The 16,014-nt window shown below is 40.0% G+C and overlaps 1 protein-coding gene across 1 annotated transcript in view; it reads right to left on the bottom strand.

Annotated features, from left to right (window-relative positions):
- The window catches only part of GABRR2 (gamma-aminobutyric acid type A receptor subunit rho2), a 129,019-nt gene that overhangs the window by 84,886 nt on the left and 28,119 nt on the right, over positions 1-16,014 (bottom strand). The window contains exon 2 of the mRNA XM_089691301.1: positions 10,088-10,194. Coding sequence (XP_089547427.1) covers positions 10,088-10,194 — 107 coding nt within the window. The remainder of the gene's footprint in view (positions 1-10,087; positions 10,195-16,014) is intronic.

Raw genomic sequence — 16,014 nt, 5'->3', positions numbered from 1 at the left:
GAACTAGTTGAGAGACAGAAGACACAAAAGGCGAAGGATAGCAGTGCTTTATGACAAGGATCGGTGCTGAAACTAGTTTTCTTTAATCTGTTGATCAGGGTAAAACAGATAGCAATAGTGGCATTTTTGCTGATGACAGAACATTATGTAGAATGTAAAAAATATACAGGATTGTGATGCATTACAGAAGGATCTTGACAAAATAGCAACATGGGCATCTGAATGGCATATTAAATTTACCATTGAAAAAGTTTATGTACCCAGGCCCTGGGAATATCTATTAGTTAACCACTTGCCTTCCAGAGGATTTACCCCCATTCCTGACCAGGCCATATTTTGCAATACGGTGCTGAGTTACTTTAATTGACAATTGCGCAATCATGCAACACTGCACCCAAATGAAATTTACATCCTTGTTTCCCACGAATAGAGCTTACGTTTGGTTGTATTTGATCGCCTGTGAGTTTTTTATTTTTTTGTGCTATAAAAAAAAAAAACGATTGACAATTTTAGAAACAACCAAGATTTTTTACATTTAGCTATTAAACACGTCCAGTAAAAAAATTAAAAAAATTAAATTTCATCATAAATTTAGGCCAAAATGTATCCTGCTACATGTCCTTGCTAAAAAAAAATCCCAATACATGTACATTAATTGGTTTACATGAAAGTTATAGTGTTTACAAATGGCGGTCTATATACTGGGCTTTTCTTTTTTTAATTTTTACTCGTAATGGCGGCGATCAGCGACTTATAGTGGGACTGCTGAGGGCATTCTGACTCTGGGGGAACTGACTTGGTGTCACTGACATCCCCAGTGACACCAATACAGTGATCAGTTCTAATAAAAAGCACTGACACTGCACTAATGGCAGTGGCATGAAGGAGTTAACATGTGGGGTGATCAAAGGGTTAACTGTGTGCCGTTTTACATCATGTTCTGTGTTTGTGCTTCACTGTAAGCACACTGCTTTGCATGGCTGTGTTGTGCACAGCCATGCAAAGCAGTGTTCAGGAGCTGAAAGGGAGGAGAACTGTTTTGTTTACTGGGCGCCGGCAAGTAATCACTGGCCGGGACCCAGTGATTGACAGCTGCAGCCGCAAATGGTGGCGCAGTAGGGCTCGCAAGTGCCTCGTATGCGCTCCCTACCCGGAAATGCAAAATCGCATATATATATTCGTGATTTTGCACACTGCTGCTGCCCTGTAGCAGTATTTCTCTATGAGTTACTTTTTACAATCTATAAGTGGGTCTCTGTGTTGGGCTGAAATTTTTCTGTGTATCCTTATTTCATCTCTGCAGTTGCGTTATGCTATGCAGTAATGTGGTATACAGTGAACGTACAGTAAATTGTATTATGTTTTTGAAATTTACACATGAATGTGTTTTCTTTCTTTTGGTATAAAGTCCTCCCTGTGGTCTGCATATGCATCCTTGTTAAAGTGACCTTTGTTCAATGAAACATGTTAGATGGAAAACACATCTACAGAAGGCAGGATTCATACAATAAAAATTGTAACTTTTATTGGAAAATCTAAATCTAAATTGGTAAATCTTATTTTTGTTATCAGTATTATTGTGCTATAAGGCACAAAGAAGAACACTGCTTACTTCAAGATCCAGCTTCCAGTTTTTCAATATTAAGGGCAGTAATCTTGCCAATATTCCTCTTAAAGATAGATTTATTTTCCAAAACATTTAATCCAAACTGTTGAAATGTCGTTTATCCCTATATACTGTAGGATGCTTCATAATCTTTCAAAGAGCATCAGGCATGAGAGAGAGTTGCTGAATATACAAGGAAGCCCTCGTGAATCTTTGCTTTTAAGAAAAACAGAATATAGATGTTATGTGCATCCAACAGGCACAAAATCACTCCAATGTACAATACAAGTTCAGTTAGTCTGCTATTGCCCCCCACGCCATCATTCGCAGGTCATTTTCCTCACACAGGGAGCTTGACTATTAGCAGGGCTTAAAATTTCAAGTCCTGAGCTACTAGCCAGGCCTTAGAGTTACTCGCCACCAACAAACACACACAAACAGAAACACCTGTACACACACACAGACATGTACATACACACATGTACATGCACACACACACAGACACATGTACACGCACACATACATGTACATACACGCAGACACATGTACAGATACATGTACATACACACACACACACCCCATAAAAAGTTGCAGTACTTCATTGTTCACTCACAGAGCCGGGTACTGCACTCTAGGGGGAGGCAGAGAGCACAGCACACACTCCTTCCTTTGCTTTCACTGCGCTCAGCTATTGAGCAGTCTGACGGCTCCCAGTGCCAATGACAGATCCGGAAAAAATGAGGAATGGTTGTAAAAGCGCATACACTGCAAAGTCCTGGGAAATGGTAGTATGGGGTGATCGTGGTATTAGTGGCTACTGTATGAAGAGCGTAAGATTCCGTGTGGCACTGAGGGCAAGGCTTGGAGGGGAACAGCGGTGAGGCCGGCCTGCATGCACGTCCTCCCTCAGAACCGGATGGAACGCATGCTGGAACGTAGCGGCGGCGTGGCCGTGATGACGTCAGATCCCATGGTGCACTGCGACACGTTTTGGAGCATGCACTGGCCGTGGAAGGCGGAAGTGCACTCCTTTTTCAAGCAGCCGCCCCACTATTGTTAACCACGGTTTTTAAGCTTATGATTACTTCACACATGTGAGTGTTTCTACATTTAGACTTGAATTAAAAGACTTATTGCACTTAGAGGCGCTTCCCTCCTTTTTCCCAATGACAGATCCGGCCTGAGCTCCAAGCCTGCTCAGCAAGACGGCCCTCAGGGACACACTCACCCCCACCATAATTTCCACTCGCCATTGGCGAGCAGGCAAATGGAAATTTCAAGCCCTGCTATTAGTATTGTGTGCTTCCAAGATAGACAGTTCAAACATGCACAATTTCCTCCTACATGGAGTAAAAGGTCCTTTGTAGTTACCATCACACTGTGAAGTAAAGGTAATTTTTTTCGAGGTGTGTTGCCTTACTCATAACTTCCACAGATTCCCAATCCAACTCACATTCAGTTCCCCCACAGTTCCTTAATTAGTAAATACAACAAATAGTCATGTTTTTGGGTTACAGTAATACATGGAAAGTTCTTATCAGTCCATCAAGTTAAATCTCGTATATATATATATGTGCGGTGATCTAACTCAGATTATTGGCCAATGTACATGTATCGACTAGTTGCAAATATCAATGGTTCAACTCAAAATATTCTGATACAAGGGCTCACAAAACCATAGTAGTAATATGTTTATGCAGTAAGGGGAGCTTTACTCGCCATACCTTACCCAACGCATTTCTTCTTTTTTCAGAGACTTTCTTATGGGGGCATGGCTAATATCATGACTACTGGCCTTATAAAGAGATCCCAGTGTTTATGCCACCTGGAACACAACTTTACTATTTGTGTCACAATCCAAGCACAGCACAACCTTTAGGCTCTAACAATGCATATCATGTTATCATAATATAAAATTTCTATACCATTTTCAAAACAATATAATTATTGAGTGAATTGATGTTTTGATATATATTTCCACAAAAAGAAGGGTAAAACAATGAAAAAAAAAGGTTTAAGACCACAATTGAGTTGGTGGGTGGATAAATTCAATGACAATATAAACAATCCATAAAAGTTTAAAAACATGTCTATTTTATGACAGATATTATATAGCCCAAAAATCACAAAAAAAACCTAAAATGATCAGGTCCTCAAAAGGGTTTAGTAGGTGTATGCACCTGTATTCTCAAAAGGGTCTTTTTCAGTCCCCACTCCTTTTACTTCTGTTATTGTAAGCAAGTACAAAGAAGCGGACTTTATCAATCTTTCCATCATTTTCAAATAATATACAGTCATGGCCGAAATTGTTGGCACCCTTGATATTTCTCCAGGAAATCATGTATTTCTCACGAAACGTATTGCATTAACACATGTTTTGCTATACACATGTTTATTCCCTTTGTGTGTATTGGGACAAAACAAAAAAAGGGAGGAAAGAAAGCAAATTCGACATAATGTCACACAAACCTCCAAAAATGGGCTGGACAAAAGTATTGGCACCCTTTCACAACTGCGGATAAATAAGAATGTTACAAGCATGTGATGCTCCTGTAAACTCACCTGGGGCAAGTAACAGGTGTGGGCAATATAGAAATCACACCTGAAAGCAGATAAAAAGGAGAGACGTTCACTTAACCTTTGCATTGTGTGTCTGTCTGTGCCACACTAAGCATGGACAACAGAAAGAGGAGACGAGAACTGTCTGAGGACCTGAGAACCAAAATTGTGGCAAAATATCAACAATCTCAAGGTTACAAGTCCATCTCCAGAGAACTAGATTTGCCTTTGTCCACAGTGCGCAACATTATCAAGAAGTTTGCAACCCATGGCACTGTAGCTAATCTCCCTGGTCGTGGACGGATGAGGAAAATTGATGAAAGATTGCAACGCAGAATAGTCCGGATGGTGGATAAGCAGCCCCAAACATGTTCCAAAGACATTCAAGCTGTCCTGCAGGCTCAGGGAGCATCAGTGTCAGCGCGAACTATCCGTCGACATTTAAATGAAATGAAACGCTATGGCAGGAGACCCAGGAGGACCCCACTGCTGACACAGAGACATAAAAAAGCAAGACTACAGTTTGCCAAAATGTACTTGAGTAAGCCAAAAGCCTTCTGGGAAAACGTCTTGTGGACAGATGAGACCAAGATAGAGCTTTTCGGTAAAGCACATCATTCTACTGTTTACCGAAAACGGAATGAGGCCTACAAAGAACAAAACACAGTACCTACGGTAAAATATGGTGGAGGTTCAATGATGTTTTGGGGTTGTTTTGCTGCCTCTGGCACTGGGTGCCTTGACTGTGTGCAAGGCATCATGAAATCTGAGGATTACCAAAGGATTTTGGGTCGCACTGTAGGGCCCAGTGTCAGAAAGCTGGGTTTGCGTCCAAGATCCTGGGTCTTCCAGCAGGACAATGACCCCAAACATACGTCAAAAAGCACTCAGAAATGGATGGCAAAGAAGCGCTGGAGAGTTCTGAAGTGGCCAGCAATGAGCCCAGATCTAAATCCCATTGAACACCTGTGGAGAGATCTTAAAATTGCTGTTGGGAAAAGGTGTCCTTCCAATAAGAGAGACCTGGAGCTGTTTGCAAAGGAAGAGTGGTCCAAAATTCCGGGTGAGAGGTGTCAGAAGCTTATTGATGGTTATAGGAAGCGACTGATTTCAGTTATGTTTTCCAAAGGGTGTGCAACCAAATATTAAGTTAAGGGTGCCAATACTTTTGTCCAGCCCATTTTTGGGGTTTTGTGTGACATTATGTCATATTTGCTTTTCTGCCTCTGTTTTATATTTGTTCCAATACATACAAAGGGAATAAACATGTGTATAGCAAAACATGTGTTAATGCAATACCTTTTTTGTGTGAAATACTTGATTTTCAGGAAAAATATCAAGGGTGCCAACAATTTCGGCCATGACTGTATGTCCTGCTACAGGAATCAGCAAATTCTACATATTTAAATCATGTAAATGATTTGAGATTCTATTGTTAAACATTTGTTCAGTCTTAACAATGTAATAATAAAAGGTACACTACCCCTTGAGTTTCACAATTTGAAAGATGTTTAGTTTGAATGATCTGTCCCAATGATTTCATGGGTATGTATGATTTAGGCATTCAAATAAAATGAAGCACAGCTGGGCAAAACAAAGTTAAAGAGGGACTTGCGCATACCAGTTAACAATAAGTTTAGTGACACCACTCAATGCCAAGCAGCAGCTGACAAATTAAACCAAATCCTTGGAGGTATTAAAATGAAAATAAAAAACACGGTGTGTTATTATAGTATTGTTTTTGTGTAAATCACTCATAAGGCCCTGTGTGGCATGTGGTGTCCACTATTTACTAGAGCATTATTAAAAGGACATAGGAATTATGAACTGGGTTTCAAAGCAGGAAACTAAAGCAATAAAAGGGGTGTAAAATCGTACTTACAGTCAAAGATTGTTCATTTTGAAAAAAAAAATAGTAAAACTTTAATTAATTTGCTTGAACCTCTGGAATTGGCCTTATATAAAGTTTTGTTAAATTAACTATTTTTTCCAAGGACTATACAAAAGACAAGGGAACATCAGCTCTGCATAAAAGTAAAAAGATTTTCAATCCATTTAAGAAGGGGTTTCCCACAATGAGAGTGGTTATGCTGTGGAATGCTTTACCATGTGAAGGTGTAATTATTTATTTTGTTACAACCAATAATATCCAAAGTTATTCTTAGTAAAGGCTAACATAACCATATGTTGATAAAGCCTTGGAAGGTCAGTGATTATTTTTTTCCTTTTTTCCTTCCAGTATTTATTTTGCATTCCTCTGGACCAAAGCTCTAGGAATTAAAATAGATTACACTTGACTTTATAACTATGTGTATTATTTTGTAGTCATTTTTACAGCCACCATGTGGAGAATGTTGTTCCATTTCACACATTTTCTGTATCTGCTTACCTCCTATTGTTAAAAGACTGCTCAATAGCTCAGGTTGTATTAGAGCAATGACTCTCTCTCCTGCTCTCTCCATAAAACTTTATATTTTCAGTTACAAAGAAGGAACAATTTGTGCTATCCTCCATCTTTGGAACATCCATAGTGCTCTGGGAATCATTTGGCATGGGGGCACTCTGTATGTATGTATATCACAGTCTTTATACCCACATAATATGCTTTCATTGCTGTGTCACAAGCAAGATTCTAAGGCTTCATTCACATTGGAACTGTCAAACCGGCATTTATATAAGTTAAGAGGACATTTCTAAATGCATGTAATGATTTTCTAGTGGTGCCATTTACACTGCATTAAGGTGCAGCCAATTTAGCTGTGATTAGAGAAAATAGAACTCTTGCATATACCTGTCATATGACTTCTTCATTTAGAAAAGCTAAAAACAGATATGCAACTGTGAATGAGGCCTAACAGTCACGTACAACACCCAGCATAGTCATTCTTCCAGGTTCCTCGGCTATTGTGTAATGTAGAGTAAATCTGAATGTTGCATGAAGAATTTGAGTTGTGTTGCCCTGCCCATTCTTTCACCAATGTTTGTAGAAGCAGTATGCATGCCTAGGTGCCTGATTTTATACACATGTGGCCATGGAGGTGATTGGAACACCTGAATCCAATGATTTGGAGGGGTTTCCCAATACTTTGGCAATATATCGTATATATATTGTATACATCAAAGATATTTTTTTTGCACTTTTTTTCAAAAAGTAAAAAAGTACAAGAATAGTAACAAAACATTTTGATCAGCAAATGATTGTATGTATTCATAAGTAAATGGGGATTATGATGCTGTTAATGGATTGGTGAAATCGGTATATATGGATCAAACATGTATACATTAGAAAGCTGCACTCTGTAATCTTGCTTATTTACGTATATTCTAAAAACTTTGCAGAATCAGGGTATAGCATACAAAAGTAGAGGAAGATACTGTTACACATCAGGCCTGAGGATAAGCATGTAAAACGATCAGAAATAAGGCTATGTCAGTACTCACAAGACAGCACGTAACTGCTGAGACAGGTCATTACGCTGACATCCATGGCCTAGAGCAACTTAAGTCCTGCTCTTGTGTCCAGAAGTGCTATGCATGCTATTTATATAGCATAATAATCAGTTCTGCATTTCAGCAAATGGGATTCAGCAGAGACTGTAGTATTGTGTAAAGTTTAGTAAGAAGTGCTTACTGTTATTGTTATATACAGGGAAAATAATGGTAACAATACATATGTGCTTACAGCTGAATTCAAGGCAGATATGAAAAGCACAGATTAATACCGCACTGTAATCATAAATTGTATTTTTAAATGTAAGCTACATAAGTACATCACTATGACCTAGTATCAACCTCTTGCAGTCCCTCTACAGCAAAGCTCATGGGAAGGAAAAAGCAGCATAAGGAGCCAATGAATTCAAGTGTGGTACTGTGATAGGTTGCCACCAGTAAAATAAGTTCATTTGTGAAATTTCCTTGCTACAAAATATTCCACAGTCAACTGTTAGTGGTATTATACCAAAGTGGAAGCAACTGGGAACAACAGCAACTCAGCCACGAAGTGGTAGGCCACGTAAAATGACAGAGCGGGTTCAGCGCATTCTGAAGCGCGCAGTGTGCAGAAGCCACCAACTGTCTACAGAGTCAATAGCTAAAGAACTTCAAAGTTCCTGTGGCCTTCAGATTAGCACAACAGTGTGTAGAGAGCTTCATGGAATGGGTTTCCATGGCTCAGCAGCTGCATCCAAGCCTTACATCACCAAGTGTAACGCAAAGCGTCAGATGCAGTGGTGTAAAGCACTCCGCCACTGGACTCTAGAGCAATAGAGACGTGTTTTCTGGAGTGACGAATAATGCTTCTCTGTCTGGCAATCCAATAGCTGTGTCTGGGTTTGGCGGTTGCCAAGAGAACAGTACTTACCTGACTGGATTGTGACAAGTGTAAAGTTTGGTGGAGGGGGGATTATGGTGTGGAGTTGTTTTTCAGGGGTTGGGCTTGGCACTTAAGTTCCAGTGAAGGGAACTGTTAAGGCATCAGCATACTGAGACATTTTGAACAATTTGAACATCCCAGCTTTGTTGGAATAGTTTGGGGATGGCCCTTCCTGTTCCAAGATGATTGCGTACAAGTGCACAAAGCAAGGCCCATAAAGACATGGATGAGCAAGTTTGGGGTGGAGGAACTTGACTGGTCTGCACAATGTCCTGACCTCAACCCGACAGAACACCTTTGGGATGAATTAGAGCGGAGACCTCGAGCCAGGTCCTCTCATCCAACATTAGTGGCTGACCTCACAAATGCACCTCTGGAAGAATGGTCAGACATTCCCATAGACACACTCTTAAACCTTGTGGACAGTCTTCCCAGAAGAGCTGAAGCTGTTATAGCTGCAAAGGGTGGGCCAGCTCAATATTGAACCCTATGGACAAAGACTGGGATGCTGAAAGTTTGTCGCTAGCCCCTGGCTATTTAGTCTTTTTAGTCCTGTTTCAGGTACCGACGCGTCGGGAAGATTGACTTCACCTCAGAAGAGAAAGACATACACTCAGTGATAGGTGAAATTAATCTCTCAAGTTTATTAGTGGGAAGAAAATTAATATAACAGAAAAAAGAAAGGTGGGGGGCACAGAGTATCAAAAAGCTGAGTTGTCAGTAATTGATTGGCTGAATACAAAAAGACAACATTGACGTCAATTCTGAAAAGTGATGAGAAGCGGAATTTCACTTTCCCAGGAATAAAGAAAGTTTCTACATTGTTTTAAAACACGTATCTACTACATACAATAGAATCTGGCTAGATACTTGTCAAGGCTATAAACATGACTCTTCTCAGGCCTTGAAATCAGTTACAAGTATCCAACAATTATTTTCCCATGGGACAGAAGTATTTGACTTTTAATTATATCATAACAGAAACAGGTGCTGTTAGTACAAAGAAATAATTGGATACTATCTCCATCTCTACCAAGGCTAAGCTAGAAGAAGAATATTGTGAGTATAGTTCTGTAACACATAACTGACACAGCATATTTTCATTAACTCATTCTGGGTATAATACAAAACAATTAATCAACATGTTAGTAGAAAATATAGAATGGAGTGGGGGGAAAACAAAATGACAGACCTAAAAAACATACATTTCCCTTCAATCCCCTCTTAAAATCATTATTTACATATATGATTTTAATTTCCAATTATACAACAGTTCTTTTTCTGCTTCTTTCTATATTTGGCTAGATAACTGTGTGTATGTCTTTCTCTTCTGAGGTGAAGTCAATCTTCCCGACTCGTCCGTACCTGAAACCGACTATAAAGACTGATAGCCAGGGCTATCGACAACCTTTCAGATGCCATTAAAGTTCATGTGCATGTAAAGGCAGGCGGCCCAATACTTTTGGCAATATAGTGTGTGTATATATATATATATATATATATATATATATACACACACACACAAATATTTGATATACTTCAGGTCCTACCTCCAAATGCAGGTCTCATAGAGAAGTCGTGGTCATTCACTCTGAGAAGCTGGTCATTTTTATTTTTTCGAAGTTTTGTAAGATCGTGATTCTTTTTATATACATGGCTGCAAATATAAAGCATAGATTTTTAGTTCATATAGGAAAAACTGAAAGATACATACACAAATTGTAATTTATGGAAAGTGCAGAGAATTTGGTCATTGTCATAAATGTCTTTGTTTAAATGGCATACGGTATATAAAAATAGATGAAGTTATGGACATATTTACAAACAGAATTACCAACCTCTGTCCTTCAATGGTTTTAACTCATTTTTGGTACTTAGAGGGTTACGTTTTCCATTTTTTATTTAAATGGCATGCAACCTCCTCACCCCCTAAAGCTACAAGCTGGACAAACCAAGCTCAGAGTCTGTACACTCATGGCATAGGGAGGATACATGTTTGACCTTCCGACATGCAAAGCATTGATGCCCAGTCTGGTGGGATTTTTGGTACCCCAAGGCTCTAGGGGGGAATCTATGTGCAAAGAGTTTCATGCCCCCTACATAGAAAACTGCTTGACCACTTAAGTAGCCCGTAGATGATTATTTTTTTTATTCAACCAGCAATTTCCTCCATCCACACACTCGATGTGGTGGGGGAATCCTCCCAATGTTGTTGTTTCTCACAGCGGAGATACTTCCCACCATCAGAATGCTGGCTATAGCAGAAATTCTTCCAACAGGGCAGTTGTACATGGATTGAAATTCGGCTAGTTCAGGCAGGACCAGCCGAATTGCAATCCATGTTTTGCAGGGACTTCTGTACAAACACCTTGCCCATACATGGATCAAAATTTGTCTGGTCCCACCTGAACTGGCCAAAACTGATCCATGTATGGATGGCTTTAGGGAGGTTAGAAGCAGTAGATAAGCCCTTCAACAAAGTTTCTAGGCCTTATCTTATACGCCCTACTTCTTTCCCCTGCCGCTATTATTGGCTGCCAAAATATGTGTATTTGGCAGCCATTGTTGTTGTATTACATAGCAGGAGTAGCTGTCAAAATGCAGCTGCTCCTGTGTAAAATTTCACTTAACATCTAGTCTACAATTGCCATTGAGTAATGCAGCATAACAATGAATTGCTACATTGTATTTACTATTTTATTCATATGTAGATCAAAGAAGTGACATTTAATCTGCTTTGGACATCAGTTAAAGAAACCTTACAAGTAAATAGTTCCATAGCTCCATAAGTTATAAAGTTGAAAAAAGACAAAGTTCATCTAGTCAACCTTTGTGAGTGTGATTTTTATTATCTAACAATTCCCATCCCATATTCTGATTCCAAAGGAAAATATCTAAAAGTTTTTTTTAATGTTGTTGACACTGTCAGCTAGTACCACTTCCTGGGGGAGGGATTCCAACAATTTAGCTGCTCTAACAGTAAAAAACCCTTTCTTCAATCTAAGGTTAACCTCCTTTTCTTCTAACTGCAAATTGTGACCACATGTTCTCTTCAGGTACCTTAGAGTAAACACTTTACTAGAGTTACTGAAGTCATCTTTCATATATTTACACAATGCAATCATATCACCTCTTAAACGTATGTAATCTGTGTAATTTGTCCTCATTGATGAGGTCTTCCAACCCCCCTATTAATTTTGTTGCCCTTCACTGAACCTTTTCTAAAATAACAACATCTTTCTGGAGAATTGGCGACCAAAACTGAACTGCGTATTCAAGATGAGGTGGAACCAGTGTTTTGTAAATGGGTAGAAAAATTTATTTATCTCTTGAATGTATGCCCTTTTCCGTGCATTATGCTAGTTTTGTTAGCTGCAGCTTGGCATTGCATGCTATTGATAAATCTGTGATCATCAAGAACCCCCAGATCCTTTCTCATCACCAATTCTACCAAGAGAGATCCTTCTAATGTGTATATTGCATGTGTTTTTGTGGCAGTAGTGTATAACTTTACATTTCTCAATATTGAACCTCATCTGTCATGTAGCTGCCCAACCATCTATTTTGTCAAGGTATTTCTATAATGATGCTATATTCTGTTTCAGAAGTATATTCTCTGCATAATTTGCTATCAACAAACACTGAATCTGAGCTCTTAATTTCAACCATTAGATCATTAAGAAACAAACTGAACAGCATTGGGATCATTGACTGAACCCTGGGGCACACAACTCACAACTTTAGACCATTCAGAGAGTCATTTATTTCTTCCCTCTGGACTCATTCATGTGACCAGTTTCCGATCCATTTACATACAATTTCAGCAACTCCAGTAGACATTAATTATAGATAAACATTTATGAAGTCTGGGATCAAATGCATTAGCAAAATCTAGATAGACTACGTCCACTGGTCTTCTATCATCCAACTAACTTACAGATCGATAACAGTTTGATCTGACAAAGATGGTCTTTCATAAATCCATGCTGGTTGTCACTTATGATACCGACAAATTTCTGAATAATGCCCTTACCATTCTCATAAATACCTTACATGTTATTGATGTAACAATGACTTGTCTGTACTTTCCTGGTATACATCAAAATCCTTTTTTTGTAAATTGGCACCACATTTGCGCTACACCAATCAGTGGGCTCCATTCCAGTCCGTAAACTGGATTTAATAATTAGAGATAGAAGCAAGGCTATAACTAAACTAAATTCCTTAAGGACTCCTGGGTTTAAGCCATCTGGACCCAGTGGTTTGTTCACAGTAAGTTTCTCTAGTCTCTTTCGCATTTGTTTTTTTTATAAATGTATTATTATTTTAACCTCCTATTAACTCTTAGCTGATCCTAATCAGCCAATTCTTCCCTTTTTCCCTTAGCTATTATTGATCTGAATATTTTTAAAATATGTTTTTTATTATATTTTATTTTTACCATAAGACTAGTAAAATAGAAAATATGCAATTTCTTTCCTTCCTTTTGTCTATAGATTGCATAGAAAATATAATTCTTCGTGCTACAGTATTGCCAAAAGAAGGCCTAGTTTGTTCTAAAAAAAAAAAAAAAGAAAACAACGTATTTATCAGTTTGTTATTTCAAGAAATAACAAATGGCCCATGGCAGAATATAAAATAGTCCATAAGGAGTATAAACGTTTCTTAGAGCAGAAGCACTAAGGATGTGTGATAAACTTTCTCAGCAGTTCATTAGATCTTGCTGCCCTCCTCCAGCAATGCCATGACAGCATTTCAACCTTTTAATTTCTAATGTAAACACACAGTAGGTGCTTTGTGAGGGTAAAGCAGAGTAGGACGAAAAACTGTGAAAATGTATATTATATAGGGCGCGCTTGTTGGAGCCCAACCACTGTAGCTGTAAGATAAAGGTGCCAGATGGATATCAGGGATGGATGGATGGAAGCAGTAACACTGAGGCAGCTCTTCTTAGAGTGGAAGCAAGGCTCTAATGCAGTAACAAGAAAAAGAGAGGAAGGTGCCTCTAAGTGCAGTATTGACAATTTATTAGTAGACAATGGAAAATTTGCACTTACAAAATAAACGGTTAAAAAGACTCATCGTGTGCTAATTGGATCTAGGTGGGACATCCAGCCGTCAAAGCAGCAAGCTATGCCTATAGGATTAGGAAGTAGAGTCCAGGATGTGCCTGTGCATCAAAAATGAAGCTTGGAAAGCAGAGTCAGATGTAGCAGGTGAAAGGGGCGGTAATGCATTTCGGAGCATGCTCAATAGGCTCCTTCTTCAGACCTCTGAAGAAGGAGCCTATTGAGCATGCTCCAAAATGCATTACCACCCCTTTCACCTGCTACATCTGACTCTGCTCTGTGTTCAATGAAACAGCAGATCACTTGGTAAATACCTGTGCCCATCAGAGCCACCCACCTGTGCCACTCAGCAGTGCCACCCACCTGTGCCCTGCAGTGCCACCCACCTGTCCCCAGCAGTGCTGTGAGATGGGGAAACAGCTCTCATTGTTTGAATACTGCTTGTGTGGAGTAAATTAAATGTTTTGACTGACATTCTGCAGTTTAGCCACAAGATGTCAGTGTTTTTCTAACACAGCCTCAGACTGCATAGAGATTTCTATATTCATGAAGAGGTTGAGATTTCACACAGAGGAGAGAGAGCAGCCATGTTCTGGAGGATGGTGAATGAGGGGGGCCGTGTGAGCTGAGAATCTGATGACATCCAGGTGTGAGAGCACCCCTCAGTAACCAGAGATTGCTGCCAGGAATGCTGATGAGATTGCTGCCAGGAAGCTGATGAGATTACTGCCAGGAAGGCTGATGAGAGCAGAGGAACTAAGCAACATATACAGCAAGAACGCATGCTTGTTGGAGAGACATTTGTTCTGTTCAGAGTAACCAGCGGATGCAAAGCAGACCTGGGACGGTAAGATCGTGCACGCACCTCATTTCAGTGTTGGCGCCTTGAGACTGAGTCCAAGCCTATAGTTAGTTAGTTAGGGTCTCTGTGTCAGGCCACAAGTGTTGTTACTGATTATTGGAAGGACTCCACAACTTAAAGTGACATTTCACATTGGAGAGCTGATAAAATCCTACAAACTCAAGCCAGTCTGGCGTTTTGCTCAGAAGGAATACTCAGGCACGTGCTACAGGACCAGTTATGGGAGGGGGAATACTGTAGATTTGTGTAAGATTGTAAGCTGTTGTGCTGAACCGCAGGCTAGCCCATACCGTACACCCCTATACTGATTCCTGCTCTTTTAGGGTAATTAAGGTGTGGCAGCTTATTTGTGCCCGCCAGTAGGTAAATTACTTCACTTTCAACCTTCATCCATCATAAGGCGCCGTGCTGTGCAGCACAAGGGTCTCAGCCTTTGGGCTGGGTGTATGTAAATTTATTGTATGTTTCCAGCATTTGTGGTTGTGTTTATTTGCCACATCTAAGTAAAATTCTGTTGTGGTAAAAGCTGGTGTTGGGGTTGCTTTCCTCGTTCGTGACTTCACTGTATCCTGGGGAGCCCACCCTGGTACACGGCTTACAGTGCCACCCATCAGTGTTGCCCAGCAGTGCCACCTATCAGTGCAGCATCATCAGTGCCAGCTCATCAGTGCCATTAATGAAAAATAACTGGAGTATCTTGAAGGCAGATCCAGTTCTATCTAATGTTCTTCCAGAGAAACCGGAAATCATCTTTCGCAAAGCCACATCTATCAGGCATATTCTTGCTCCCAATGTAGTGGACCCTCCCAAAAATATTTCACTGTTCTCTGACCTTAATGGGTTTCACCCTTGCAATAGATGTATTATTTGCCAGTGTAACAACACTTGGAGACATAAGATTGACTCTTTCACTTCACATTCGCACTGCGCGAACTCCGACAAAATGGCGCACGCGCCATTTCCTCTATATATAGACAAGACGTCGGTCACGCCTGTCGGTTTCTTCTCTGATGATGTGCCATTGCACAAAAGGCCTCAGGAGGAACCAGACAGAGCGTGACGTCACTGCCGCCGCAGCTACGAGAAAGCCTGGTGGCCATCTTTGTTAGGGTTAGTGCTGCATACTCTGCTTATCTGTGGATATCACTTGTACTACCCTGTAATTTTGATTACCATTAAAAAATTGAGCATACTACACTATGAACACCTGTTTCTTGGCTGCTTACTGGAGCTAATAGGCTTGCAGGTCACCCCCAGTGATTTTCTACAACCAGAGGAAAGGAGCCCTGTACTCAGGCTGAGCACCTAATCCATCCTTAAGGGGACCTCTGGATCCAGCAGATTCCTATAATTTCCTAAGGCTTGATGACCATTCCATAGATGGAAGTTCACCTACCTATCCCGCCTACCTAGAGTTACCCTGGTGGTTATTATATTACATGCGCATTACCTATGCGCTTCCGGTGAGTGCGCACTTTAACTATTGGCTGGTGTCACTACCCTTTGGATTTATCACCTGAACTGATTTATTTTATATTATCGGACT

The sequence above is a fragment of the Staurois parvus genome, unplaced genomic scaffold (genome assembly GCF_062004578.1).
Source record: "Staurois parvus isolate SC_StPar_1 unplaced genomic scaffold, SC_StPar_1.0 ptg000561l, whole genome shotgun sequence".
NCBI lineage: Eukaryota > Metazoa > Chordata > Amphibia > Anura > Ranidae > Staurois > Staurois parvus.
Note: the sequence above shows the minus strand (reverse complement) of the source record. Positions and strands in the feature narration are given on the sequence as shown.